We start from the raw sequence: 19,488 nt of genomic DNA, 5'->3' as shown, positions 1-19,488 counted from the left end.
AAAAGTACAGTGAGAAAAGTAAAAGCTCTGCAAGCTGCATGGAAACTTTTGAACTACACCATAATAGAGGCCCAACTTAAATGTATACCCCAAATTAAAAAACACAGTAAGAGAACCATAAAAGTGCCCCCATGGCTTAGCAATGAAGTAAAAGAAGAAGTGAGAGATAAAAAGGCATCTTTTAAAAAGTCGATGTCAAATCTTAGTGCAGAATAGAGGAAAGACCATAAACTTTGTCAAAATAAGTGTAAAAATGTAATAAGGAAAGCCAAAAGAAGAGTTTGAAGAGTAGCTAGCCACAAACTTGAAAAGGAATAGCAAAATGTTTTTTTAAGTTCCTCAGAAGCAGGAAGCCAGCTAAACAACCAGTGAGGCCCATGGATGATCGAGATGCTAAAGGAGCACTCAAAGATGATAAAGTCATTGCAGAGAAAGTAAATTAATTATTTGATTCCGTCTTCATCGCTGAGGATATTGGGGATATTCCCAAACCTCAACCATTCTTTTTAGGTGACAAATCTGAGGAATTGTCCCAGACTGAGGTGTCATTACAGGAGGTTTTGGAACAAATTGATAAACTTAATAGTAACAAGTCACCTGGACCAGATGATATTCACCCAAGAGTTCTGAAAGAACTCAAATGGGAAATTGTGGACCTATTAACCGTGCTTTGTAACCTACCTTTAAATTGGCTTCTGTACCTAATGACTGGAAGATAGCTAATGTGACACTAATATTTAAAAAGAGCTCTAGAGGTATTCCTGGCTATTACAGACCGGTAAGTCTAATGTCAGTTCCAGACAAATTAGTTGAAACTATAGTAAAGAATAAAGTTGTCAGACACATAGATTAACATAATTTGTTGGGGGAAAGTCGTCATGGTTTCTGTCAAGGGTAATCATGCCTTACTAATCTGCTAGAGTTCTTTGAGGAGGTCAACAAACACGTGCACAAGGGGATCCAGTGGATATAGTGTACTTAGATTTCCAGAAAGCCTTTGACAAGGTCCCTCACCAAAGGCTCTTAAGTAAAGTAAGTTGTCATGGGATAAGAGGCAAAGTCCTTTCATGGGTTGATAACTAGTTAAAAGACAGTTTACCAAATGTAGAAAAGCCAGACACACATGGGGCAGGATTTAATGCCTCTGAGGATTCTGAGGGAGTTGGCAGATGTCACTGCAGAGCCATTAGCTATCATCTTTGACAACTCCTACCAATCAGGGGAGGTCCCAGACGATTGGAAAAAGGCAAATGTAGTGCCCAAGGAATCCATTTTGAATCACATGGAAGAGAGGAAAGTCATCAGGAATAGTCAGCAGGGATTCTGCCAGGGCAAGTCAAAGCTCTGTTTATTGTGTGGCTACGTCTAGACTGCAGGAAACATGCTGCCAGTCTAGGTAGGAGGTTGGGATGGGCCTGTTGGGGTAATTAGGCATTAGGAAAAGTTTTCAGTTAAAAGCATTTTCGGAAGAGCGTCTAGATTGGCAGGGCGCTTTCCCAAAAAAGCAATTTTTGCGGAAATGTGTCCGTGGCCAATCTAGACGCGCTTTTCCACAAAAAAGCCCCGATCGCCATTTTCGCGTCGGGGCTTTTTTGCGGAAAAGAAATCTCTACTTTTGCCTGAACGGGAGCAGCGTAGTATTTCCGCAAGAAGCACTGATTTCTTACAGTAGGAAGTCAGTGCTTTTGCGGAAATTCAAGCGGCCAGTGTAGACAGCTGGCAAGTTTTTCTGGAAAAGTGGCTGATTTTCCGGAAAAACTGGCCAGTCTAGACACAGACCAGCTGTTTTCTGGGATACATCCAGTATCCATGGGAAAAAAAGATGGAGAGCGTGCAATTTCTCTTCCCGTCCCTGTAAACTTTGTTTTAGGGGGAAGAAGAGATGGCTCGAAAGAAAAGCTGAAAAAGATATGCAAATTGCAGTTCGCAATTTGCATATCTTTTTCCGACTTCTTTTTTGGAGTGTAGACGTAGCCTGAGACTTGAAGGCTATTGTCAGCTGGGGTGCAGCATCCTTTGCATTCTGCCTGAGCTCTCTCTTCGCCCTTCCTTCTTTTAGCAAACGTAATTAAATCGGTGGTATCCCTTCTTTGGTAGCACCCCTTCCACACCATGCTCTTGTTCCTTTCTCGGGGGGCACGTTGGGATAGGGAGACAGCCCTTTGTACGTGGTGGGAGGGGTAACAGTTGACAAGGGAAGTCTTTGTCAACTACTCCCTTATGCCTCATGAAACGAGGTTGACAGGAGCGGTCGACAAAGACTTCCCTTGTCGACTGATCCGCACTTTGACTCATGCGCTGTGCCAACCATCAGCTGATCTGGCACAGCACGGTGGCCATTTTTATTTTAATGAAGCCGGGGATATTTAAATTCCCACTTTATTGACTATGTCAGGTAGCCTATTTTACATGCCTCTGTTGGCATGTAGACACAGCTTCTGTGGGCACATCATAAGTCAGAGGCTGAGGAAACCAGAAAGTTGGATATATGGAGAAGATTGCAGGGGGAGATCAAGCAGGAGATTTCAGATTTATGAGCTCTGACACTTTTGTTTTAAATGCTTCTACTTCTTTAAAAGGACCTGTATTATCTGCTTCAAAACATTCGGGCTGCGTCTAGAATGATTAAAGGGACAAGAATAATTAAAGGTCTAGAGAACATGACCTATGAAGCCAGGCTTCATGAACTGGGCTTGTTTAGTTTGGATAAAAGAAGATTAAGGGGGGACATGATAGCGGTTTTCAAATATCTAAAAGGGTGTCACAAGGAGGAAGGAGAAAATTTGTTCCTCTTGGTTTCTGAGGACAGGATAAGGAGTAATGGGCTTAAAGTGCAGCAAGGAAGGTTTAGATTGGACATTAGGAAAAAGTTCCTAACTGTCAGGGTGGTCAAATATTGGAATAAATTGCCAAGGGAGGTGGTGGAATCTCCCTCTCTGGAGATATTTAAGAACAGGTTAGATAGACATCTGTCAGGGATGGTGTAGACGGAGCTTGGTCCTGCCTTGAGGGCGGGGGGCTGGACTCGATGACCTCTCAAGGTCCCTTCCAGTCCTATGATTTTATGATTCTAGACTAGCATGATTTTGTGCAAAAGTGGCCACTTTTACGCAAAATCTTGCCGCCTGTCTACACTGGCCACGAGTATTTGCGCAAGAACACTGACTTTATACTGTACAAAATCAGTGGTTCTTGTGCAAATACTCTGACGCTCCTGCTCATGGATAAGCCCTCTTGCGCAAGTATTCTTGTGCAAGAGGGCAAGTGTAGACAGCCAAGTTAATTTCTTGAACAAGAGAGCATCTACACTGGCACAGATGCTTTTGCACAAAAGATGTCTTCTGCGCTAAAGCATTCATGCCAGTGTAGACGCTCTCTTGTGCAAATACTTTTAACGGAAAAAACTTTTCTGGTAAAAATATTTGCGCAAAATCTTGCCAGTCTAGAGAAATAAACAATCTCTTTCTGACAATAATCCTATGTGAAATCCTGGATACGTACACAGGTAGCTATCACAACCCACTGTCTGTATCACATGTTCTCATGGCTAATTTTTTCCTGCTAGCTAGTTCAAAGTGAGTGAACGTACATATACCCAAGTTGTGAATGACTTAACATATATCTCATTTCCAACAGATATTTTGTTATTTCTTCAAGGTGTACGGTGATGATGTAGATGTGATAAAGATGAGTCAGATTTCTACCTAATAAGTCTTTGTTTCAAGTTCAAAAGAGCTTGCAGGAGTTAATAGGACATTTCTTGTAATTCAATACGGCTTCATGCTTCTGACTCACAGGCTACATCTACACTGGCCCCTTTTTCGGAAGGGGCATGCTAAATTTGAAAGTGGGAATAGGGAAATCCGTGGGGGATTTAAATATCCCCCGCGGATTTAAATAAATATGTCTGCCGCTTTTTTCCCGGCTTGGAGAAAAGCCGGAAAAAAAGCATTTAGACTGGCCCGATCCTCCGGAATAAAGCCCTTTTCCAGAGAATCTCTTATTCCTACGGAAGATTCTTCCACCTACTGATATGAGTCTTCCGCTGTTCATTGACAACTTCATTCTTCCAGTGGAGAGACACAGCAGTGGGAATTTACCTCCTCCAGGTTTCTTTCGGTGAAACTGACAGCACAAAACTGCACTTCACCAATATTGATTAATTTTCTATTTCTAGATACGTTGTATGGAGAAAGAAGGAGGAGGAAACCAAACGCACATCATGGAATTCATCCTCCTGGGATTTGGGGAGGTCTCTGAACTGCAGCCTCTCCTCTTCCTGCTGTTTCTGGCCATCTACATTGTGACAACGGGTGGGAACATCCTCATTGTGGTGTTAGTTGTGGCTGATCAGCACCTTCACACCCCCATGTACTTCTTCCTAGGGAACTTGTCTGTCCTGGACATCAGTTATACCTTCACCTTCCTGCCCCGGCTGCTGGCCAGTCTCCTGACTGGGGACAGAACCATCTCTGTTAAGGGCTGCCTGGGGCAATTTTATTGGTTCTCTATCATGGCAACTACAGAACTTTTGCTGCTCACGGCCATGTCATATGATCGATATCTAGCAATATGCCATCCCCTCCGTTATGCTGTTCTGATGAACGGCAGGGTGTGTGCCCAGCTCGTGGCAGGGTCCTGGATAAGCGGCATCCTGCTCAGCACCATAGGAAATAGCTTTGTGTTCTCATTATCGTTCTGTGATTCCAAAGAAATCGACCATTTCTTTTGTGATTTATCGCCCATGATAAAACTGTCCTGCAGTGACACCCGGACTCTGCAACTGGTGACATTTATTGTTGCTACCACAGGGGCTCTTGTGCCCTTGCTACTGACTCTGACGTCCTACATTTGTATCATCACCACCATCCTGAGGATCCCTTCCAGCACCGGGAGGCAAAAGACCTTTTCCACCTGCTCCTCCCACCTCACCGTGGTGTCAGTTTTCTATGGGACTCTAATTGCTGTCTATGTGGTTCCAACAACCAACACTCCCAAAATGCTACACAAAATATTCTCGGTCTTCTACACAGTCCTGAATCCCATGATCAACCCCGTCATCTACTGCCTGAGAAACAAGGAGGTCAAAGAGTCTTTGAGAAAAATTGTTCTGAATCTGGTTGCTTTCAGAAACAGGCGCAGAGTCTGAAAGGACAAATTTTAGCAGTTAGTAAAATAGAAATGAACTGCTCCAGTTTCTAAGGGCTGGTCTACATTTGGAGTTTAGGTTGAATGTGGCTGTGTAAGGTTGATTTTCTGAACTTCGAGCCCACACTGCCAAGACTGTTCCTGTTAATGGCCACTGAAGTCAATTTCAGTACTCCTGTTGTTCACCAAGGCTGTGTCCAGACTCAGGGTTTTTTTCGAAAAAACCTCACCTGCGTCTAGACTGCAGCCGCGTTCTTTTGAAATTAAATCGAAAGAAAGCGGCTTTTCTTTCGACGGCGGTAAACTTCATTTCACGAGGAAGAACGCCTTCTTTCAAAAGTTCCTCTTTCGAAAGAAGGCGTTCTTCAATGTAAATAGGGCTTCTTCGAAAGAGAGCATCCAGACTCACTGGATGCTTTCTTTCGAAAAAGCAAGCCGCTTTTTCGAAAGTTCAACGTGCAGTCTAGACGCTCTCTTTCGAAAGAGGCTCTTTCGAAAGTATCTTTCGAAAGAGCCTCTTTCGAAAGAGGCTTGCAGTCTAGACATAGCCCAAGAGTATCGCAAAATGTTACCTTACATGTCAAATTCACGGCAATGTAGACTGAGCGTTGAGAAAGTCGATGCTTTTGGCCCTTGGGAAGCATCCCACAATCTATTGCCTTGCTCCGCTGCTTTCCAACTGATCAGGAAAAAGCCCGGGAAAGTTTGAATTTCATTTCCCCGAGTGGCACATATGGTGTTGACTATTTGTTGTTTTTTAAGTTTATCTTGTACAGAAGTTAAGGTGACGGTCTGTAGTTCCTTGGGTTGTAATTATCTCCTTTCTCTATAGATGGGCACTAGATTTGTCCTTTTGAAATAATCTGAAATCTCTCTCATATTCCAGGACTTTTTAAAGATAATCGCTGGGGGCTCAGATATCTCTTCAATTAGCTCCTTGAATCGTATGGAAGGCATTTCTTCTGGCCCTTCAAGAAACTTTGTCTAAGTAACTTTTCACTTGTTCATTCCCTATTTTAGTGTCTTAGCATACCCCATTTAAACTGGTATTCTCAATGTTAGGCATCCATTCACAGCCAGTCTTCTTGGTGAAAGCTAGGACAAAGAATTCATTAACTGCAGCTGTCATTTGTACATTATATTATTGTTCTCTCTCTCTCTCTTTCTCTCTCTCTCTCTTTCTCTCTCTCTCTAGGAAGCCTAGTTCGAACTACCTAGTTCGTGCCACGTGTAGCCGCGCGGCACGGGGTTCGAACCAGCCGGGATTTAAAAATGGCGGCGCCCGGCTTATGCAAATGAAGCCCGGGAAATTCAAATCCCGGGCTTCATTTGCAAGTGCGGTATGCCTACATTACCCTCCTACTTCGAAATAGGAGGGTAGTGTAGACATACCCTCTGTGTATATATAAATACCTATATATAAATGTATGTGAATGCATGTGCATGTGTATATATGTACCTACATACATAATATGCATCTGTCTCTGTGTCTCTTGTGAGTCTGTTTATTCGGGAGCATCTCCAAAATGATAAGAGCTTGTGCCACCAAATTTGGTATACACTTACCTCTTACCCGAACCTAAAGCAAGGGCAGGTTGTGGTTCTGCCTGGAAAAGGGGAGGTGCCAGCAATAGGACTATTTCCCTACAATTTGTAGAGGGAGGGGTGGAGAGAGGAGATGTGTTACTGAGTGTGGCCACCGCGGGAAGCAAGCGGGCAGGGGAGAGCTGGACTGCAGGGTAACCAGAGGGGGCAATTGCACCAACTGAGTCTGGCCAGCTGAGGATGGGGCTTTGCAATGGAGCAGGTAAGTGGTTCTTAAAGGGGGCTCCTGCACCCTGGACCTCCCACCCCAGGCCTCCAGATTCCAGCCCTCTCAACCCTGTCTGAGATCTCCCCCCTCCCCCCCGCCAGCCCTCTGCTCCATTTTGCCCATCCTAGGTCCTCCTGCTCCTAACACTGTCTGAGCCCCCTACGCTCCCTGACCTCTCCACCCCCAACTTTTTCTCCAACCTCAACCTCAGCCCCTTCCCCCAGGGGGCCCCACCAGTAGGGGTGGGGGCTGGAAACCATGGCACAGACCAACTCTTTCAGGTTTCTTCCCTTCATTTCTATTTGTTGTTTTTAGGTTTTGTAAAAGACTAACAAAACATGTAGCTGGTATCATGAATGTTCATGGGCACAGACCACTTCTTCAGAGGACCATCTGAAGAAGTAGACTGTGCCCGCAAACGCTCATGATACCATCTACATGGTTTGTTAGTCTTTAAAGTGCTACCAGACTATTTGTTGTTTTTTAAGTTTATCCTGTACAGACTAACTAGGCTACCCACTGAAGCTTCTGTACAAGGAAAGATAATGGAGCAAATCACACAGGGATCAATTTGCAAACATTTAGAAGATAATGGGGTAAATAAAGAACACATCACGTCAAACCAAGTTTATTGCTTCCTTTAACAGGATAAAAAGCCTTGTAGATAAGGGGAAAGTTGTAGATGTGGTATTTCTAGCCTTTAATAAACTGTTTGATACAGACTTGCATGATTTTCTCATTAATAAACTAAGGAAATACACAAACTGTAAGGTTGGTACATAACTGGTTGGATAAGCATTCCAGATAGTAATTAATGGTTCACAGTTATACTACAAAACATAACAAGTGGGGTTCTGCAGGGATCTGTTCTGAGTCTGGCAGAATTTAATATCATCATCAATGATTTAGACAACGCAAAGTACGCTTATGAGTTTGCGGATGATACCAAACCGGAAGGAGTTGAAAGTACTTTAAAGGAGAGAATTGTAATTCAGAATGATCTGGACAAACTGGAGAAATGGTCTGAGGTAAGTAGGGTGAAATTCAATAAACACAAATGTAAATATCTCCACTTAGGAAAGGAACAATCTGTTAAGGTTCATCTGCACTTGCATCCTCAACTCGAAATAAGCAATTTGTCTACACGGTGCCAAATTTTAAAATAAAGTGCAATTCCGACAAGTTCCTTAACCCCCATAGAATAAGAGTTTCAGGGACATCGCAGAATAGTGCACCCCTTGTTTTGAAATCTTTTTTGAAATAACTAGCACATTAAAAGACACAGAATAGCTATTTCCTGAAACTTCCGGTATCCCAAAATAGCTCTGCTGTCTAGACATAGCCTCTGTGACCACCTAGAAAAGATTTGTGCAGAACGAGGTCTAGGGGTCATAATGGATCACAAGGCAAATATGAGTCAACAGTGGAACACTGTTGCAAAACAAATATGCATCATCCTGGGATATTTTAGCAGAAGTGATATAAGTTTAGTCCCCTTACTAAAGGTGCCTCTGCTTATTTTCTGGGAAGACCCTATATGCTGCAATCTAGCCACACAGACTACAATTACCATGAGCCCTGGGGGAAAACAGGAAGGAAGTGACTTCTGTTTTGGAGATCTGGAGTCTCTCCACTTGTGTGGAGGAAGACTGAGCAGTCTGTGAACTCTTCCCTATGTTTTTGGAGCACAAAGGGAGCCAGGCTGCTGTGGAGGTGTTTGATCCAGTTCAGGAGCTGTTATGTTGCAGTTACAGACTGGGACAGCAAGCCTTTGGAACTGGGATATATCAGGCTGCTTCCAATTGCCCTAGAAGGGAGGCCCTTTGGCTGTACTTGTGACTAGAAGCTACTCTGCATCCAGCACACAGAAGGAGGGTTTGTCTACACTACAAAGTTAATTCGAACTAACGGACATTAGTTCGAATTAATTTTGATAGGTGCTACACTAGCGCTCCGCTAATTCAAACTTAATTCGAACTAGCGGAGCGCTTAGTTTGAACTAGGTAAACCTCATTTTACGAGGATTAAGCCTAGTTCGAATTTACTAGTTCGAATTAAGGGCTGTGCAGCCCCTTAATTCGAACTAGTGGGAGGCTAGCCCTCCACAGGTTTCCCTGGTGGCCACTCTGGCCAACACCAGGGAAACTCTATTGCCCCGCTCCCGGCCCCGGACCTCTTAAAGTGGCACGGGCTGGCTACGGTGCCCATGCCAGGTGCAAGCCTGCCAGCACCCAGCCAGCAGACCCTGCACCTGTCACGCCTCGAGCCAGCCACCCGATGGCCCCCAGCCCACCCCCTCTTCCCGGGACCAGGCTGGCGGCTCCTGGGAGCTTGCCCGGGAACGCAAGAGGCGGGCATGCACCTGGTCTAGTGTGGACATCGTGGACCTCGTCCATGACCTCCACACTAGGCACAGGAAAGTGGCCGTCTAGGGCAGGAGAGCTGCCAGCCTGGCCACCCAGGAGCAGGTGTGCATGAAAATCAAGGGGGTCCACTGAGACCCCCGACCCTGAGCTTACAATGGCCGTCCTGGGTCAGACCAAAGGTCCATCTAGCCCAGTAGCCTGTCTGCCGACAGTGGCCAACCCTAGGGACCCTGGAGGGGATGGACCGAAGACAGTGACCAAGCCATTTGTCTCGTGCCATCCCTCTCCAGCCTTCCACAAACTTTGGGCAGGGACACCACTCCTACCCCCTGGCTAATACCACTCCATGAACCCAACCTCCATGACTTGCTCTCACTTATCTTTAAACTCTGTTCTAGTTCTAGCCTTCACAGCCTCCTGCAGCAAGGAGTTCCACAGGTTGACTCTTTGCTTTGTGAAGAACAACTTTCTGTTACTAGTTTGAAGCCTGCTACCCATTCCTTTCCTTTGGTGTCCTCTAGTCCTTCTATTATGGGAACTAATGAAGAACTTTTCTTGATGCATCCTCTCCACCCCACTCATGCTTTTATAGACCTCTATCCTGTCCCCCCTCTGTCTCCTCTTTTCAAAACTGAAAAGTCCCAGTCTCTTTAGCCTCTCTTCATATGGGACCTGTTCCAAACCTCTGGTCATTGTAGTTGCCCTCTCCTCTCCCACTCTCTCTCTTCCCCTCTCCCACCTCCTTTTCCCAGTCTCCCTGAGTTTTGTTCAATAAAGAGAGATTCTATTTTTGAACACATGTTTTCTTTATTTTGTACATCAGGAAGGGGGGCTAGAGAGGGGTAAGTGGAAGGAGGTGAAGGAGGAATGGGGTACGAGCCCCTGATGGGGAGGACTGGGCTGGCTCTGTGGGCTTCTGGGAGTGGAAGCTCTTTTGCAGCCCCCCAATTGCCCCCTCTTCCTAGATGGCAGCCTGCGGCAAGTGCAGCCAGTCTGATGGCCGAGTGCTGTGATGTGCCCAGTGTGGGCACTCAGGGCACTCCAAGTCAGGACTGCTTTGCAAGCGGGGCACCCCTGAGAACTGTCTGTCCGGGGTGGGGGTCGGGTCCCTTTAAGCACAGCCCTCGGCTAGCCTGAGGCAGCAGCTCCACGCTCTAAGTCCTCATCTGATGCCCTGCTGGCACTGCTTCCGGCCATATTTAACCCCGGTTCAGGGTCCACTTAATGTGGACATGCTAGTTCGAATTAGCAAAATGGTAATTCGAACTAGTTTTTTAGTCTGGATCCATTAGTTCGAATTAGCTTAGTTCAAATTAACTAATTCGAACTAAGTTAGTTCGAATTAGCGCTGTAGTGTAGACATACCCGGAGACTGTGAGTAACTGGGCATCTTTGGGGAAATGCTGCCTGGGACAGACCTCAGAGACACAGACTAATTCTGGGTTCAAAGAGAGACAGAGAGGCCAACCCAGTGAACCAGAGGTGCTGCATAGCTTGCACCCACTGTGACGGGCCAGCCCCGTCACCTGCGCTGTGTCCAGGCACGCGGGCAGCTCGCGTGGTGAGCGAAGAGCCGGGGGAGTGCTGGCTGCATTGCCGCGCATGCACCAGCACACCTGGGGGGAGGCACACCCGCGAGTGGGAAACAGCGGCGGAGGATGCTGAGGGGGGGCGGAGGTCCCAGGAGGGGCCGGTGGATCGCGCCGGGGGCTGGCAAGCGGAGGACCTGGATAGCACCTCCCTATCCCCCCGAGCAAGAGGGGGCAACCTTAGGGCTGCGGTGGAGAGCTGAGCTGGGATTGACCAGACCCCAGGCCACGGAAGAGCAACCAGGCGACGTAGGACCACGGGAGGGACGCTCCGACCGAGGCGGTGTCAACGGACTGGTAAGAGCTGGACTGGAGAGAGCACCGGAGACTGGGACCTTTACTGGCCACAGGGGTTAAGTAGGAGGGTCCTGGTCATAGCGGGGCTCGACCCCGATATAAGAGAACCCTTCTACATCCTATAGGCCAAGAGAAAAAGGGTCAGGGGTAGCAGAGAGCCCCTCCGTGAACTGAACGCGGGCTCCCCTACCCCACAACCATACGGGGCTAAAGGGGAGGGGGTGGTTCGCCCCCTGACACCCACATACACCCTCCCTACAGAGAATCTCCATTACAGCTGCAGTTCTTCCAGCGCGCCCATTCAAGCAAAAGTCTGGGACTCTGAGTCTAGGGGTGTGCAAATTCTAGGGTGGAATAAATATTGGCAGTGCAAATGGGAGTTAGATAAGTTCCTTTTACTTCTGTGTACTTTGTCAATTGATGTTATTCACTGTTAATTTGTTATATCCTGTTTCTTTAAGTTAAGTAAAGGTTGTATATTCTAATGCAATCTATTAGAAGTATATTAGTTATGATTTGTAAATGTTGTTCTGAAGTTAGATCTAGTTTACTGTTGGAATAAGTTTATCCCTGGAGGTTCCCAAGTCACACCAGTAAGTGTGTTACAGGGCCAAACTGGTGGAGGCTTCACCATTATATGTTCTTTATGAGCAAGGGACAGCAGCAAGGGGGTGAATAGGGTTTCCCCAACTAAACGACATCACCACTGGGGTACTCAGGATCTCCTTTTATGCTAAAACCATCAGGCATCCAGGCACATCTGTGAGTGTGACCTGCTCCCAAGTAACCCAGGGAGGAAAGAGGAAGTTACATAAGCAAGACACAAGATGTAATTCTTCTGCTGTATTACATGTTGAATTGACCTCAGCTGAAGTATTGTGTCCAGTGTTTAGGAAATATGTGGACAAACTAGAAAAAGTAAAGAGAAGAGCGAAAAAAAGTTATAGAAAACATGACCCTCTAGAATTGGGTTTGTTTCTAGAATTGGGGTAATTAGCCATTAGAGAAAACATCAGCCTTAGGAGAACCTTTCTCTCATCTGATGAGCTTTTCTGAGACCTCTCCAGAGAGCCTGTAAGTAATGGTTACTATGACTATAAAAGTGGGGAGAGGGGAGAGAGTGTCCAAGCCACATGACTCTGGACTCCCTCGTGTAATGTCTTTATTTGTCCATAAATCATCTGGGAGCCAACATTTGAAACAAAGGGTTCCCACCCCGTTTGAATCTCTATATAGCAGGGAGCGAGCTCATAGATTCTCTTCGTTCACCGCAGAAGAGGGCTCCTGGAAAGACCCAAGGAACAAAGACAGACCTGCGGGCAGTGCTGGATCCGAGCTAACAGGATTTCTAGCCTTCGTAATGAACCCTAGAAAACACATATTCTAAAGTAAATGCCGCTTGTGCCTTGAGATTCTGGTATTATCAGTGAGGGTGAGATATTACTTATTCTCTCCTAATCTATCTAGTGTGTTAAGGCTAGTCTGTGCTTTTGTTTATTTGCTAGGCAAGCTGCTTTGACCGGTTTGCTATCTCTTGCCTCGGTAGTTCATAAATGTGTACTTTAACTTTAACCGGTGTGACACTAAGTGAACTCCCCGGGGAAATCTCTCAGCCAGGATACCAGAGACGAGCATGTTTTTTCTCCATGTTCAGGAAGAGTCAGATGGGGAAACAAATTCCTACTTGCTGGTGTTTGCACCAGGATAGGGCGATACATGGGTGGGGCCTTAGGCTGGGGAGCTGGTGGGGATCTGGACTGTCACTTCTCGATTGCTGGTCCATGCAGTGGCCAGTCAGAGAGCTACCATGTCACCACAGCTGAGCGTGTCCCTGCCCGTGTCAATGGGACTGGGAGCAGGGCTGCAGCTGGCCACAGCAGCCCAGCAGTCTAGATAAGGATCTGCTGACCCCAGAACCCTTTTTGTCAAACTTTGTAAGCCTCACTACCATGTGTTTTGTCTGGTTATTTAACCAATTGAAATTAATGCAAGGCTGGAAGCAGGATTATGTAAGTTAACCCCCCCGCCCCATTTACTTCACTTTCTCCTAGTAGCAACAGGAAACCCCCAAGTTGCAACTGCCCAAGTTGCACCTCCCCCCCCCCCGGCACTTACAACTGGTTTTTTAAGTGCAGAAAGGGCTGAAACCCCCCAACTTATGTCCTCGGCACACATTTACGATGGTGCATGATGCCTATTGTAAATGAGGGCTTGAGTTATGACACCCCCGACTTGCGACAGTTCCCCAGAAACCAATTGTCATAAGTTGGTGGGAGCGCCTGTATTAAAAGTTGAAACGAATGGAAAACATAGTGCAAAGATTCTCCTCTTAGCTCCAAACATGTGAAGGAAGGGATCTGGTGAGGTTGTAACTGACAAGAGATCGTAACTGGGAAGGCTAAAACAGCACCGTGAAAATGATACTATCTGGTTGAAAAAGATAAGTGCTTGCTCAGGCATCCCCCATAATCAAAAGAATAGGAGGGCTTCTTCAATCCAAGAGAAAATTCAATGGAGAGAGGTGGGTTTGAGCAAAATATGCTTAGATAAGAAAATTGAATGACACACAGATTTTGAGGGGAAGAACATAAAAACGGCCTTTCAAGGTCCATCTAGTCCAATGTCCTGTCTTCCTACAGTGGCCAATGCCAGGTGCCCTAGAGGGAATGAACACAACAGGGAATTACCAACAGATCCACCCGTTACCTAGTCTCATCCCTGACACACAGAGGCTACGTCTACACTGGCACCCTTTTCCTGAAATGCTTAAAACGGAACAGTTTTCCGTTATAAGTATTTCCGGAAAAAGAGCGTCTACATTGGCAGGATGCTTTTCCAGAAAAGCTGATATAGACGCGCTTTTCCGGAAAAAAGCCCCGATCGTCATTTTCGCGGTCGGGGCTTTTTTGCGGAAAATACTACTGTGCTGTCTATACTGGCCCTTTTCTGGAACAGTTTTCCTGAAAAAGGACTTTTGCCCGAGGGGGAGCAGCATAGTTTTTCCGGAAAAGCAGCTGATTTCTTACAGTAAATCGTCAGGGCTTTTCCGGAAATTCAAGGGGCCAGTGTAGACAGCTCACAGCTTATTCCATGGGCACATCATAAGTTAGAGGCTGAAGAGATCAGACGGAAGGATTTATCAAGATGACTGTAGGGGCAAAGCAACTAAGAGGTATCGGATTCATTGGCCAGGTATCTTTGCTTTAAGAGCAAGGATCTGCTATTATTTCTTTAAACACATCTGTATTATATGCATCATACAATTTGGGGAAATAATCTCTCACTGAGAACAACCCCATGTGAGACCCTAGATACGAACACGGGTGGCTGTGCCAAGTCACTGTGTGTGTCGTCATGTTCCCACTGCGAATTTTATCTTTCTTGGTCAAAGCAAATGCTTGTTCATCTACCCAAGCTAGGAATTTCACCTCCCGACTGCAGACTGGACGTACGCAAGGATGACATCTAAATAGCCCACATTTTTAATATTTTTTTCTTTGTTTTTTCTTCTAGTTATCTTATGATGGCCCTAATGTGATAAAGATGGCCCAGAGTTCTAGCTTAGAAGTCTTTGTTTTAAGTTCAAAAGAGCTTGTGGTAGTTAGATGGGACATTTCTAGTAATTCAATAGGAATCCATGCTATTGATTCACCATCTACTGAAAATTCTGCCACTTTGGGTACGTCTAGACTCCAGGGTTTTGTCGACAGAAGTTTTGTCAACAGATACTGTTGACAAAGCTTCTGTCGACAAAGAGCATCTAGACGACATCCAGTTCTGTCGACAAGCAAGCCGCTTTGTCGACAAAACAGTGTGGACACAAAGGACAGTGTAGATGCAATAATGCCTTCTATCGACAGAACTCTGTCAACAAAAGGCGTTATTCCTCATAGAATGAGGTTTACATACATCAACAAAACTGCTGAGTTTTGTCAACATCATGTCGACATAACTCAAAGGCAGTGTGGACGCAGGTATAGTTTTGTTGAGAAAAGACCACTTTTGACGACAAAATCCTGTAGTCTAGACACACCCTTAGTGATATGAATCTTCCTCTGTGTATAGACAACTTGATTCTTCCAGTGGAGAGATGCACCAGTAAGAGGTGACCTCCTTCAGGTTTCTGCCAGAGTAACTTTCAGAACAATTTGCACTCCATCAATATTTAATAATGTTCTATTTCTAGACAGGTATTATGGAGAAAGCAGAAGGAAGAAACGAAACACCTATCATGGAATTTATCCTCTTAGGGTTTGGGAACGGCCCTGAACTGCAGCCCCTCCTCTTCCTGCTGTTTCTAGTGATTTACATTGTGACAATGGGTGGGAACATCCTCATCGTTGTGCTAGTTGTGGCTGATCAGCACCTTCACACCCCCATGTATTTCTTCCTGTGGAACTTGTCTTTCTTGGATCTCTGTTACAGCTCCTCCATTCTGCCCAGGTTGCTGTCCAGTCTCCTGACTGGGGACAGAACCATCTCTATTGAGAGCTGCCTTGTGCAATTATATTTGTTCGCTATTATGGCAGCTACAGAACTTTGGCTGCTTGCAGCCATGTCCTACGATCGGTATGTAGCCATATGCCATCCCCTCCGCTACGCTGCCCTGATGAACGGCCGGGTGTGTGTCCAGCTCGTGGCAGGGTCCTGGATAAGTGGTTTTCTGTTCAGCATCACAGCACATAGTTTTGTGTTCCAAATAACATTCTGTGATTCCAAAGAAATTGACCATTTCTATTGTGATTTTTCACCCATGATAAAACTGTCCTGTAGCGATACCCGGACTCTGGAACTGGTGGCCTTTACTTTTGCTACCATAGGGACATTTGTGCCTTGTCTACTGACCCTGACATCCTACGTTTGTATCATCACCACCATCCTGAGAATCCCATCCAGCACCGGGAGGCAAAAGGCCTTTTCCACCTGCTCCTCTCACCTCACTGTGGTGACAGTTTTGTATGGGACCCTGATTATTGTCTATGTGTTTCCAACAAACAACACTCCCAAGATCCTATACAAAATATCCTCTGTCTTCTACACAGTCCTGACTCCCATGATCAATCCTGTTGTCTACTGCCTGAGAAACAAAGAGGTCAAAAAGTCTCTGAGAAAAGCTATTCTCACGTTTGTTACTTTCAGAAATAGGCAAAGAATATGAAAGGCCAATTTTTAGCATATAGTAAATAGAAATGAACTCATCTGGTTTCTTAGGCTTGGTCTACAGAGGAGTTTAGGTTGAATGTAGCTACATAACCTTGATTTTCTTAACCATGAGTCCACACAAGCAAGCTTGTTCCATCGACATTACAGGTCACTCAAGCCGACTTTGGTACTCGTGCTATTCATGGAGAAAATTTGAACTTGAATGGTCAAAGTCAGGGTTGTGTATACCCGACACTGAGAAAGTCCAGAACATGCAACTCTACTGGTTTCCAGGTGAACAGGAAAATCCCCAGGTCAGTTTGAATTTCAATTCCCATGTGGCCAGCATTGCAAGTAGACCTCAGCGCAGACAACACTCCTGAGCAGAACACATGGGCATGACCTTCATTAATTCAACTTCCTTGGGCGCCAGTTCCCAGAGATGCAAAATAGCACCATCATGGAGAGTCCAGCAGATCTTGGACCTCATTGGAGAAGCACATAGTGGGAGAGGGGAAGAGGAGAATGAGGAAAATGCCAGCTGGTGAGCAGCGAGAGCCAAGAACTTTTCGTGACTTTGGAGACAATCCCCTCTTCACATGACATCTCACAGCTGGGCGCTGAACCCTGGGAGGACACTTCTGGGGAACTCATAATTTTTTTCTTGCTACAAGAGGGTTAAGGCATTTGAGCGTGATGTGTTGTGTGTTCTCTGCCTGCACAGTATGGGAAGCCTGGAATGGCTTGTTAACTTGTCTGGAGATGGAACAGGAATCCTTCCTGCACATCCCATCATGCTCTGAGATAGGAACTCTTGGTGATGCTGTATGACATTGTTTTATGGATACAAATATGTCTAACTTGAATATGCTTTGGACAAAATACTTCATGTCATTTTAATGCTGAAGTCTGCTGTGTCTGTATGTCGTAGTTTGGTGCATGTATCACTCTTGTATGGAAAGTTAGAAATATAGGGTAGGGAACGGTTTAGGGTTTTAAATACACAATTGAACGCCATCAAAGGTGTTTCCAATGCTGGGGTACCTCCATTTCCTAGTGGTCACCTGTAAATAACCTCCTTTGTCCTCTAAGTGTAAGCAGGGGTTGGCCTTGGGACAACATGGGAACACCCCAACTGGTAGAGTCTGAGCAGGGAATTTTCCACGGGAGAGAGAACAAGAAGTTCCTACCCACAGTGAAATCAATGAAACAATAGGAAACGAGCTGTCCCTTTGTCTTTGGCTGGCTGGACAAAACCAAGGAAATAACCAGAGACCAAAAGGGAGAAAAGGATGTTCCCTGGCTTGGGGTTTTAGCCGAAACTGCAATAGCTGTAGGGAAACGTTGCAATGAGCTTTAATGTGTCCACTGGCTGTGCACTTTCAGTTTATTATAAATTTGTCTTTCACTTCGCTCTGTCGTCACTTGCAAACACTTGAATCCTCCTGTTTGTACTTAATAAAATTATTTATTTTTACTATTGCCTGTAAATAATTGTTACTTGGGGGAGCAACCCGCGTGTGCATCCATCTTGCATTGTGATGGGGCTGAAGGGGGCTTGTCTGAGTGGTTTATTTGCAGTTCAGATCCCAGTTCAGGTCTGGTTGCCTGGATACTGGGTCTGAAACTGCATTTTCCTCAGACCTGAAGGCTGTGTCTAGACTGGCAAGTTTTTCCGGATGATTTTCCGGAAAAACTTGCCAGCTGTCTATACTGGCCACTTGAATTTCCGAAAAAGCACTGACGATCTCATGTAAAATCATCAGTGCTTTTCCGGAAAAACTATGCTGCTCCCATTCAGGCAAAAGTCTTTTTCCGAAAGACTTTTGCCCAAAAGGGCCAGTGTAGACAGCATACTACTGTTTTCCACAAAAAAGCCCCGATCGCAAAAATGGCAATCGGGGTTTTTTTTGCAGAAAACCACGTCTAGATTGGCCACGGACCCTTTTCCACAAAAAGTGCTTTGGCGGAAAAGCATCCTGCCAATCTAGACATGCTTTTCCGAAAATGCTTTTAACGGAATTCAGAAATTCATGCCAGTCTAGATGTAGCCGAAGTGTTTCAGTGTCTCTGTTGCTTTGGGGTAAGTGTATGTGAGCTCAGCTCGGTGCCTTGCCTGGGGGAGACCAGGAGACCAGGCCCAGTAGGACCGGGTGGTGAGAAACCCCTGAAAGTGAGGAGGCGAGTGGCAGTGACTTTGTCAGCACATTGGGAAGCAGCCCTAACGGGTCTTCTGTGATCACCCCCATCACCATCTCTGAGTCTTTTTACAAGGTTCTTGGGAGGTTCTCCTGGTTTATCTGTCCTTCCCATGCCAAGTGCAGTCAGTGGTCTGCTGTCCTTACAACACAAAGCGGTGTAACAGATTTCTGGCCACATTCAGTGAGCATCAGCTCCTGATCACTGTGTGGTTTACACAGCACTCTGGATGAAGGAGGAGAGGAAGCCAGTAGTTACGGCCTCTTGCAATCCCTCTTTCCCTCCCACCCTCACACCCACAGGCTTCCACGAGATGGGTAAGTAGCATGCTGCTGGGAAACAGGATGTGGCAGACAAGGAGGACGGATTTCTGGCCCCAGCCTCTGTTGAAGGCCCCTGAGGGCAGGAAGTTCCCATGCAGGGGGAGTGGCAGAAGGGGCAGAGGGGCTGAGAGAGTGCTAGGAGCCTGGCACTGTGGGCATGGGATGGGGGAGGAAAAGGGGATGAGGGCTGGAATGATCAGAGGGGGGGGGGGTTGGGAGGGCTAGGGAGCTCCACAGGAGGGTGTGGTGTGGGGGGTAAGGTGGGCTGGGACTTCGCCTAAGGGCCACTTACCTGCTCCATAATAGAGTCCTGGCCTCAGACGGACGTTCTCTTGCTGGTGCACATGCCCTCTCTGGTCACCCTGCAGTCCAGCTCTCCCCTGCCGGCTCGCTGCCCCCAGTGGCCACGCTCAGTATCACATCTCTTCTCTCTGCCCCTCCCTTTGCAAATTCTGGGGAACCAGTCTCATTGCGGGCACCTCTCATTTTGCAGGCGCAACCCCATCCTGACCGTGCTTTACGTTAGGAGAAGAGGAGGCTGCATTCCGAATTTGGTGGCCCTTAATCTACATCCCTCTGTTGGTTTCATCCTGGGGAGGCTAGGGGCAGGG

General features: G+C 46.2%; 1 protein-coding gene and 1 pseudogene across 1 annotated transcript; both read left to right on the top strand.

The window, feature by feature from the left end:
• The first annotated feature begins 4,183 nt into the window (after window positions 1-4,183).
• On the top strand, window positions 4,184-5,164 carry LOC142821169 (olfactory receptor 5B21-like; annotated as a pseudogene).
• A 10,244-nt stretch (window positions 5,165-15,408) lies between these two features.
• LOC142821285 (olfactory receptor 5AP2-like) lies at window positions 15,409-16,371 on the top strand. Its single transcript, XM_075912132.2, has one exon. The coding sequence runs from the start codon at window positions 15,409-15,411 to the stop codon at window positions 16,369-16,371; it is 963 nt and encodes a 320-aa protein (XP_075768247.2).
• The last annotated feature ends 3,117 nt before the right edge of the window (window positions 16,372-19,488 follow it).

Source organism: Pelodiscus sinensis, chromosome 30 (assembly GCF_052426305.1).
Source record: "Pelodiscus sinensis isolate ZL-2025 chromosome 30, ASM5242630v1, whole genome shotgun sequence".
Lineage (NCBI taxonomy): Eukaryota > Metazoa > Chordata > Testudines > Trionychidae > Pelodiscus > Pelodiscus sinensis.
The sequence above is the reverse complement of the archived record's forward strand: the minus strand, read 5'-3'. Positions and strand labels throughout refer to the sequence as shown.

Excerpts from the sequence above, each read along its gene's own strand:
- LOC142821285 (XM_075912132.2), top strand. The coding sequence starts at position 15,409 with ATGGAGAAAGCAGAAGGAAGAAACGAAACACCTATCATGGAATTTATC.